At 37.7% G+C, this 10,917-nt stretch overlaps 1 protein-coding gene and 2 non-coding genes across 3 annotated transcripts; all 3 read left to right on the top strand.

The window, feature by feature from the left end:
* Positions 1-51: 51 nt before the first annotated feature.
* On the top strand, positions 52-123 carry Trnad-guc (transfer RNA aspartic acid (anticodon GUC)). Its single transcript has one exon. It is a non-coding gene; the product is annotated as a tRNA-Asp (tRNA).
* A 752-nt stretch (positions 124-875) lies between these two features.
* On the top strand, positions 876-947 carry Trnad-guc (transfer RNA aspartic acid (anticodon GUC)). Its single transcript has one exon. It is a non-coding gene; the product is annotated as a tRNA-Asp (tRNA).
* Positions 948-1,649: 702 nt separating this feature from the next.
* Positions 1,650-9,422, top strand: LOC139969782 (post-GPI attachment to proteins factor 4-like). The gene is made up of 2 exons (XM_071975044.1): positions 1,650-1,802; positions 4,639-9,422. The coding sequence occupies exon 2, from the start codon at positions 4,786-4,788 to the stop codon at positions 6,109-6,111; it is 1,326 nt and encodes a 441-aa protein (XP_071831145.1). The 5' UTR covers positions 1,650-1,802; positions 4,639-4,785; the 3' UTR covers positions 6,112-9,422.
* The last annotated feature ends 1,495 nt before the right edge of the window (positions 9,423-10,917 follow it).

Genomic DNA, 10,917 nt, shown 5'->3' with positions numbered 1-10,917 from the left:
CAGCTAACTGGCTGTTATAACTTTATCTAGTCTCATGTGTGTCTTCAGATATCCTTGGTAGTATAGTGGTGAGTATCTCCGCCTGTCACGCGGAAGACCGGGGTTCGATTCCCCGCCAGGGAGCTCTTCTTTTGCTGGCACATCTCTTCATGCGTGTTGGTAAGTTTTTCAAGAGTTTCAGTGTGACGACATATTTCGTTATGGAAATTGTATCAATTTGCTGTCTCTGTCATAACTCTGATCTAGACGTACCGTCTAAAACAGGGGTGGGCAACCTTTTCGGATGAATGGGCCAGATATAAGGAGTGAAAACATGACTGGGCCGCACCTAACCAACGACCTGCTGTTGATTTCAAACCTTTCAAGCAATAGGTGTGTGTACTTGACAGCATCAATAATGCCGATAAATTCAAAGCAGCTAGATCGTTTTTTGTGATGATGTAAAAAAGATTGATTTTTTTTCTCTTTTTCTTAAGAAATTGAGACATCTCACGGGCCGCAAAAATCACTGGCGGGCCGCATGTGGCCCGCGTGCCGTAGGTTGCCCACCCCTGGTCTAAAATATCATTTTTCAAATAATTTGTAACTTGGCTTGATGCTGTGACAAAATAATCAATACCGTGTATTCGGTATCACAGATTTCTATGTCAGAATGGTTCGTTCACTCCATTAACTTGTTTAGTTAGTAAAAGGCCATGGCTAAATTAATTTGGCCTTCTGTTTGGGACACTACATATGCAGGTTTAGTTAGTTTGTTTGCTTTGTGTACTAATAACGTTTAGCGAGTTACGGTATAACATATGACGCTGTATTTATGCAGCTGTAGCAGCTAACTGACTGTTATTTATATATCTAGTATTACGTGACATCAGATATCCTTGGTAGTATAGTGGTGAGTATCTCCGCCTGTCACGCGGAAGACCGGGGTTCGATTCCCCGCCAGGGAGCTCGTCTTTTACTTGTGCAGCCTTATGTGTGTTGGAATAGGTAGTATCTATACTGATGTCTTAAACCAACTTCTGCCTCTTTGTATTTAACTTTCAATAGGAAAAGTGTATTAACGTTGTGAAGTTTGTTTTATAATTCTAAACCAGTTATAATTTCTAGAATATATTTTTCAAATAATTGGCCTCTAGCTGGGTTCGATACCTTTGCCAACAGTATCGTGGTGCCACGAATCGTGCTATATATGAAGTTATTTGTAAAACTAAAATATATTTGAATTAATCCCTCCTTTAATTATGACACTGAGCTCTGAAGTTGGTTGAGACTTGACAACACCATTCTATTTCTCCCTCTCCTTCACCCTTTCGCACTGTAAATTGGAATTAATGTATCCATATGTTCAGGTACGCAGCCACGGGGTTGGTGGTGAAGCTAAAACAAAGATGAGGTACGTTGTATACAAACCGTAAAATGAAATACAAATGTAGGGGAAATATTGCATCATTTGGCATCGAAGCCCACTGAGAAAAGCGAAAATTTCTCAAAGAGAGGTATTTCCTCCAGGATGGCGATTTTCATGCGTTGATGTGCCCTCCCCTCCCCTCCCCCACTTCAAATCGGTTACTTCGTCTACGGGCCTGCACATGTTTCCTCGTTGAATATGGAATTTGTCTTCTCTGGCCACCCATATTCGTTATTTTTATTTCTTTGGCATATGACATATGCCAAAGACATAACATATGTCAGTATCCATATAACACTAACGCAACGTTCCAAAGTGGTACCGAGTTTCACGGAAGGGTCACTTTCGGGTAATAAATCATTATGACTGGCTGACGTGAAGAACATTTACTCCCGTACGTTTCAATCCTCGGCAATTGCAAATTTATTATAATGCAACAAATCATATAGTATCTGATTAGGATTCTGTGAATTTTCATTTTAGCCTAACAAAGTTAGGCCTAGGTATCTTTAGTTTAATTGCTGTAGCCTAGGCCTAGGTATAAGAAGAAATGTAACTGAGTACACAACAAACCAATGTAGCCTAAATTTATTTATTAAACATTAAAGGGTGTACTCGGTTTAGCGTAAAGTAGAATAAAAAAATAATATAATAATAGTAAAACTAATATAGAATACAAATGTAAAAAATAACAATTTAATACAATGAAAAAGAAAATACATAGAAAACTGACAATGGCATAAAATACAAGATGGAACAATAAATGAAATGAAGATAAGAGCATAAGTAATAAGTTTCAAGTCCTGGATAAAATGTTTAAATGTATTTAAGGAGTTTGCATTCTTAAACTCCTTTAAGTTTGATAACTTATTCCACTGCTTAGCAGCAACATATATAAAAAATGTTATCTAATGATACTGGGTATTACCACCCTCGATTAGGGTGCTACTGAAACGAATGACAATTGCGTTACACATAACGAATGACAATATGTTGTGCACACTAAAAAATTGCGTTGACTAACACAAATGACAGTGAATGACAGCACAGACATTTGCTTCAACCGGATATCACAGTTCAGACTTCGTGGCCACGCAAACCGAGTGGACGCGAAGTGCGTGGCTTACAGATCTAGTAAAGTACGGACAAGATACCAACGCACCTAGAGTAAGCGAAATTGTAAGTCTGATTTAAAAAAGTAAATTTAACTTCATTTTTCCGATATTAATTGTTAGAAACTAACAATACATCTTGAAACGGCTCAAAATTTCAGGAAGATTCCTTATATTGGACATTTCTATGAAAAAAAAAAAAAATTTTTAAGGGGGGGGGGCAAAAGGGACTGGAAAAGGAGAACATTTGCGCCAGTTATGGAGCTACTCTGTAACAGTGGCGTAGGGAAGGGGGCAGGGGGGGGCGCCCCCTGGAGGAAGCTTCCCTCACACAAAAACTTTCCCTGTGGTTTCTATCCATAAATTACACAAAAACCCTGCAACCACGTAACATGCGATTTTCCTCAAATCATTTTGCGAAGAAAACCAATAACCGCATTTACTCCACTCCGTTAATCATTCTATCTCTTCTCACCACCGTCCTTCATTGTCATTCGCTGTCATTCGCTGTCATTTGCGAATGATAATTAACCCTGTGTGGAGTCAATTGTCATTCGGTCATTCGCTGTCATTCGTTTTAGTTTGTCCTCTCTACTAGTACTAATAAATTATTTTGTGTGGTGGACCTTAGGGAGTGCTTATGTGGATTATTCGTGTGACGGAACATGTCCATTGTCCACAAGGTACTATGGAGCCAGACAATTTAAATACCTAGGCTATACACCATTTAAATAATAAAGTAATGCAGCCTTGTGGTACAACAATATAACTTATAAGACCTTACTATCCCAAGTGAAGTATGTATTACATTTAGTGTGCAGGCTCAGAGTATTAAGGGCTTGTGTATTATGAAATACTGGGAAATAGGAAGTGTAATAAATATGAGCATCTTCACTCCATCATCCAAGAAGCAATTAATTGTACTACTGTACCCAAGCAGTTTTAAACTAAAAACCAATATGGCAATACCTGTAGCCATAGGCCTAATAATATAAGTAACAATCGTTTCCTAACGTTAGGCATACTGCAAAGCTGGTAGTGTGTCATTGTAAAATATTGATGAATATTGTTTGTTTGCTTTTGTACTTCAGACATGCATCCATATGTAAAACTAAAAGATATATATATATATATATATATATGCTATAACACCCATTTGTAGCAACTCTTACAATCAAAGACAAATTTTTTGGCTTGAAGTGCAAAGGAACCAGCTACCTCAGCCGCTGGTTGGTGCTGATACTTGTTAAACCCTTTCTTTCATGGGGGACCGGGGAGAGGGCACAGGGGGGAGGAGACTGGGAGCGGGTCTGAGGATGTCAGTCAGAAGCCAAAGTGCTTTGCATTAACTGTATAATGTGAGATCATACCAAACTACCAAAGTACCTATTATTTAGTCTAAGCACTGTATAAGCAGATACCACACCCCGCATTTGTTGACAAAACCTGTCATCCGTCTCCCCTCCGTCCAAAAGCTTCAGAAGGTAAAACAAAGGCTTGAAAGAATCTCCTTTTCTATCAAATCTTTACTACTGTAACGTGACTGGTAACTTATGCAGGCATATTTATGAAATAATGAAAGCAAAGTAGGATTATGTCCAGTACCAAAATAGCTTAATTTATTCCAGTATATATTGGGACTTACAGTGCATAACAAATAAGGGTTTGACTGTGTTCATTTGAGACTGGATGGAAACTAAATTATGTGGCCTCTATTGCTACTCAAATTTAATGTCAGATCTTAATAGGGTGACATGATTTTAATCACCGATAGCATTTTCGTCCAAATCACCACTTTATTTGTATCCAGTTCTCACAACCTCAAAGCTAATATGCCTGTGCAAAGGTTTGAGAAATTAAAGGTTAAGGTTTGTTTGGTATAATCCCATCAGACCCATCCTTTTCCTACTTTCCTTCTAAACTGATGAAAGGAAGGAAAATTTTACAAATAATTAGCTTTCTGAAGAAACTTGCCCACAAAATTCTTCCAAAACATTAACAATCAGAATGATTTTTTTTAATTTTTTTTATGACAGCCATGGTATGATTCCAGTTCTATATGTGACTCACATGTAGGAGGATTTATATTTTTCTTCATTCTCTGTTCTTCAAACTCAGGTTATTGAGAGGAATGATGCAGGGCAGTGGCTGTTCAATAAAAGCCAGAATATTTGAGGATATGCTCCATGCAGTGGCAGCCCACCAAAAATCAACCCAGGTTATAGTGAGGACATATCCATTCAGTGGTAGCTTATTCATCTGAAGATGAGCAAGGTTATTTTCAGCAGGCCTATGTCCCCTCGTTGTGCTGTAAGAGGTTGGTTTGGTTGGGTGGTTTGTGACTCTCTGAGAGGACTGTGGCATATTCGAAGGACGTTAGTGGTGGTCACTGCAGTGTATGCATTTGTACTCTTACTACTCTTACCATTTGTGTGTACTAATTTGCCTTACTGTAAGCTCTATAGGAATAGAATCGGGGACTTTTCAAATGCACTGAATTACAACTCCATCCGTACTAAAAATGCAGAAAACTTTATTCAGACGTTAGATCCAGCGAAAACTAAAGCCTTATACGAGCAGCATGAAGATACGTGCTGCCCTCGTTTTGCCATCGGCGTTATAACAACGAAAAGAGGTTCATCGGGGGGTAAAGACAAGCCAATGTACCTGACACAGGTGATGGCTAGACTCCATGAAGTCCTCACTGCTAACGATGCGATACCGAAGACGGCTCTCTTCATGTGCAACGTAGACCCCTATCACAAGACTCATAAGGAATTCCAAGCCTTGACGACGTTATTTCCATACAGAATAAAGTACATCAGGAGCTCTTTTATATTCGAAGCGAAACACGAGAAGGAGAAATTAGATTACATGTTCTGTCTCAGAGAAGCCTTGGACTTTCAGCCAAAGTATGTGATTTTAGTCGAAGACGATGCCCTCCCTCACTTGGATTTCTACCAAGTATTAGAACACGTCTTACGGACCAAACTAGAGACGACCATAAAGGCAGGAGAACTGGTCGAGAACGACGAAGAATGGTTGTGGTTGAAACTCAACTTTCCCGACAACTTGTCATTCTTTGAGCGAAATTGGTACTTTGCTATAGAGTGGGTAGCTCTCTCTCTGTTTGTGTCCGGTTCGTTCACCCTCGCACTTCATATTGTATATCAGTGTAGGTTACGCAATGATGTGGAAGAGAACCGCGGTTACCACGGTTCCTGGTTATACTTAGTATTTGCTTTTAGTTTTCTTTTAGTTTTTGCCTGTTTGGTGATCTTGGAAAGACCATATTTCACATATCTCAGGAGTTATTCCAAACATTTTTACAGCCTTGGACCGGGAACGTCGTGTTGTACTCCAGCAGTGCTGTTTCCTGCTGGACAAGCTCCTTATGTGATTGGCTTCCTCAAACATACACACTGTAACAGTCAATATCCCCTCGATTTCGCCCTGGAAAATTATCGCCTTCAACGAGGACTACGACAGTATCTAATATCGCCCAATATATTCCGACACATCGGCATGTATTCTGCACTAAGAGGAAAATACAATGAAAGAGAAGCGTCAAAATATTTATTTGAAGAGTAACTTTTGAGAGATTTAACTGCATTTAGTATCCAACTTTAAAATGTGAATTTCTATTTGGAAAGAATCCACTTAACATACATATGAAAATTCATATGATAGTTCCAGAAGAAAAGTTACAACTGACACATGATAGAGGAACACAGTGTAAGCATCCTGTTGAAATTTGCCATCAATTCCTATGTACTATTTTCCAGATAACATTTGAATTTGACACATTTTGCAGCAGAAGTAGACTTGAAGCAAACATTTATAGATTACAAGCACACTAACAAAATTGTTTTATGTTTTACTTCAAACTTAAAGTACAATATTTTACTTGAAAATTGGGATGTATCTCTGTAGGATTTATTTACACAGCCATCATTGATTTATTTTTAACTTCACATCGTCATAGGCAAAGTTGTAACCCTGTCCAATGCAAGGTCAAAACAAAACTTTTTGCTGTCACTGTGCAACTATGACATCACAATTGTTTGCCTCAACTTCACTTATGATACAAACTGTGACAATTTTCAATTTTCAACATCTCAAGAACCCAGTGTAGGAATTGGCTGCAAATTTAGATGGGATTTTTACAATAGAACCTGTTCCTTTTCCATGTGTCAAAAGTAAATTTCGCTCCTGACTATCCATTTGAAGAAAACATTTTTATGCTATACATTGGACCCAAGTCAACACAAAGATGTTCTTTTCTTAAATCTCTCGTTCAACACCATTCGCACACCCTACCCCCTGAAATGACTGCAGAAGGTACCAGCTGTACAGTCTTGTGTCCTTTGGCAATATTATAACAACTTTGACAGATTTTGGTGCTCTTTAAATACACTATCATTTTTTTAAATTTTATCACCCAATCGTTCATATCCCTCCTCACAAATATCCATAGGTAATGTTCCTTTTTGTCAAGGATATATTAAGGTGTCTTTATTGTTTGGCTGAAGAAGCACACATGCTAAATGGATTGTGTAGGGTACTTGGGATCTGCACATCTGAACACAGAGTTGAGCATGGTACAGAGTTATACTTGTACCTGGGATTTTATCCATTGTTTCATACATCACTGTGATTAAAATTGAATCACTACGGACAGCGCAACTGTCAAATCCATTAAAGGGTGCACTTAATATAGGCAGGATTTATTTAACTCTAAGGAACTATGTTATTGTTATTAAGTTATCAATGCATTATAATATTTAATGACCCCTGTCCAGTCTCCATCAGGTTCATCAGTCTTGCCAAGAAAAAAAATTTCTTTCGCACAAAAATAAATACATAAAATGGTATAGTGGCATGGATCAATAAACAGTAACGAGAATTATCTTGAACTTGATGAGAATCGTTATAGTAAAGTTGGTCAGTGCTAATATTCTGCTTTTTGGTTCCTTGCTTTTTGCAAAGCAAGGAACCTATGCGTTCAACTTGGCGTGTTTGTGTGTGTGTGTGTGTGTATGTGACGCTTGGCTTGTGTACACGATATCTCAATAAGGAAATGATGTATCGTAATCAAACTTGGTGGATGGATAGCCCATAGTAAGAGGAAGATCCCTATTGTTTTTGGTGCCTGCAAAGGTCAGTTAGATGCCAAAAAACCAATATATTAAAAACAGCAATAACTCCCATTGACAGGGTCCGACATGGTTGATATTTTGGGAGTAGTTGTGAATGGGGTAAGGGATTGTTTCCAAACATAACGGTAATGTGATCGGTCAACAAAGGTCAAAAAATGATAAAAAAACTAGTATTTTTGCGATAACTTGAGAACGAAATGTCCGTTAGGGCTGGGAGTTGCTTCAATGTAATCCAATTGTCGACCCGCATCTGGGTGACCCTTGACCTCAATTTGACCTCTGGTGACCTTTACGCGTTTTGGGGGATTTTTACAGGTTTGATGCTATTTTCAGATGTCAAAGGTACCTTCTGATCATAAATGTCAATAGGTTGACCCCGTGTGACCTTTTTGTGCGAAGTTATATGAGGTCAAAGATAATTTTCAGACATTTAATGCAATAACTCCCAGTTCCAAGGTGTTACAAGGTTGATATTTTTGGAGTAGTTGCAAATGTTATAGGGGAATATTTTCAAACTTAGCGGTCATGTGATCCAACGTCACCAAATGTCAGCTAATGTTAAAAAAGTAGTATTTTGGGGGGAGAAAATGGGCAAAGAAAAAATGTTTGAATTTTTACAGTCATGCTCTATTTAGGTCTCACCGATCAAAAATGTCAATTGGTTGACCTCCGGGTGACCTTTGTGTGTGAAGTTATGTATACAAGTTCAAAGTTAATTTTTAGACATTTAATGCAATTAAATCTCAATGCCAAGGTGTGACATGGTTGATATTTTGGGACAAGTTGTGAATGGGGTGGTGGAACATTTTGAACTTAAAGGTCATGTCATCTGAGGTCACCTATGTTATCATATCTGTTGACACGCTTGTAGGTCTCTTATATTTCTTACATTTTCGATGCCATATTTAGATCTCAAAAGTGCCTTTTGATCAAAAATCCGATCACATTTTGTGATCACAAAAGTGTTGGCTATAGTGTTGGTTACTTTATGGGAACATGTAGGACCACAATTACTTGGACTATTTGAGCCCAATCTTGCTTGATAATATTATGTGTATTGTCATATACCCCAAGCAAGGAACCACAGTGCCCTTGGGCTCTTGTTTAGAAGTATGTAGAGCTCTCACCACGGGAATATTGACCAGTGATGCATTTACGTTTCATTGGTGCTGAACTACTTTTTGCATATATTCTTTTTCACATCATCTTGTGTATTTGCCATTATGCTTTGTATATTTAACCAAACGGAGCTGTGTGTCTTGTGGTTTACCTTTATGTTTTGGTAACAGAGGGAAGTTTACTTTCCCTAGCTTGTCTAGTGCGTGTTTTGTCTCTGTGACATGAAACAAAGTCATCGGCAGAACAGCAGACATTGAAAACTATATTAATCATTGTGCTATCTTGATAGTAACTTGTTATAGGTGTAATAAGTTTTGTACTCTTATAAAGTTTTGCAATTTGTACTCATCAAGTGGAAATCAACAATTTCTTTTTTAACTCCAAAAATTGTATATTTTAAGACTCAAAAGCAGCTTTCATAATTTACCACCAGAAAAGAATTATTTGATTGTTTATGAAAAATTACAAAAGTACTTTCTAAACCGTAATATATTTTCTTGTATGTAGCACTTTCAAGTTTATCTTCAACTCCATACATTATATGTATTATGCAAAATATTTAGTTATTAAAGGGATGTAGAATACAATGTAGATGGTAAAAAAAAGTTTTTTTCTGCTGATTGTTTTATCTTATTAAATCCTATTGTTTGAATGTTATTTTTAATAATTCTATCTTTTGAAACTATGTTGCAAGAAAACAAAATAGCACTACAATAGGTTCGTGTCAGCTAGAGCTGTAGCAAGTGAGTCCCGTTACTCGTATTTAAACTTGTCAGTCGTATTTGTACTCGCCTTCACAAGATGTGCTCTTACTCGAGCATTTTGGAAGTCTCGGCTTTTTGGCTAAGATCAAGTGTAGTATCAGTTCTCTTTTGAGGGGAATGGTGATGCACACCCAACGATGATCACACAGTCACAGTCCCAATGCAAGGGGACTGGGGCTGAGAGCGGATCAGTCGTTTGGTAGTTTGGTTTCGTGCCCAGGATATTTCCTGGGCGTCTTTTCCTTAAAAAAAGTATATAGACTTACGTAAATTATATCCTTGTACTCGTCCTTGGAGCCTTGTACTACTCATACTTACACCAGTGGAACTTAGAGCTTTTATATGTTAATCATCAGGCAGTTATTTATACCACGCTTATGCGACCACGGACGTGGGAGAAGCCCACAAGGGCTTATGGATTACAACTTACACTTCGGTTGGTTTCCAGTTAAACATTTTAACTCACATTTGGAATCTTTTCAGTTTAAGAAAGTCATTTCAGATGGTAAACTGTAGATTCCTCTTGGACGAACACCCAACTTACTATGACCCTGCCGGAGATCAAACCCCGAACCTCTCAATTTCTAAGCCTCATTGCCTCAAATGCCACCACCTTTATCCACTCGGCCACAGCACCGGTACTACTTGTGCTACAAGTCTGGGGGAAGGTAAAGAGTTTTCTCATCATTGAACACGTCCACGCAAAAAGAACTAAAACAGCGACTGGATTATCTTACCCGCTTTTTATTTAGCATGGATAAGGTAGCTCATGAATGTGTAATTTGCAAGTTGTGAGAATACATATGTCACATTCAGTTTTTACACTAAATCCTGTTCAAACGTAACTTCCTTCCCCAAAATATTATCTTAGAAGTTGGCATTTTGGTTTTGAAATGCCTTTGTGTATGCATTAAATTAATAATATACATAAAACTTAAAAAGTACATCCCCTCCCTCTCATGATAAGAAAAGAAACATTTACCAACAAAAAACATGTCAAGTCAAAACAGTAACAGAAATGCTGACATCCTTTCACAGAAGTCACAAAATAAGTAAAACCTAACTACTGTAGTTCCAAGACTTAACATAAACTTGAAAAGAACAAAAGACATTTTAAAGTTTGTTTTCAATTTCCCAGTCCACTCAAACAATATAGAATGAAATGCCACATCAAATGAATTTCATCGAAACAGATTTCTTTGAATTGGAACAACATCCCCCTCATGTTCTGTCACCCTTTATATTACCTCTTTTAAGCACTAACGGTTAATAATTAATATTGAAACTTTGAAATGCATAACCTCTTTTGTCATTCGGATTAAGCCTTAGGAAAACAACACAGGATATGGCAACTT

This window comes from Apostichopus japonicus, chromosome 7, assembly GCF_037975245.1.
Source record: "Apostichopus japonicus isolate 1M-3 chromosome 7, ASM3797524v1, whole genome shotgun sequence".
NCBI lineage: Eukaryota > Metazoa > Echinodermata > Holothuroidea > Aspidochirotida > Stichopodidae > Apostichopus > Apostichopus japonicus.
This window is presented reverse-complemented; position numbering and strand designations above follow the sequence as displayed.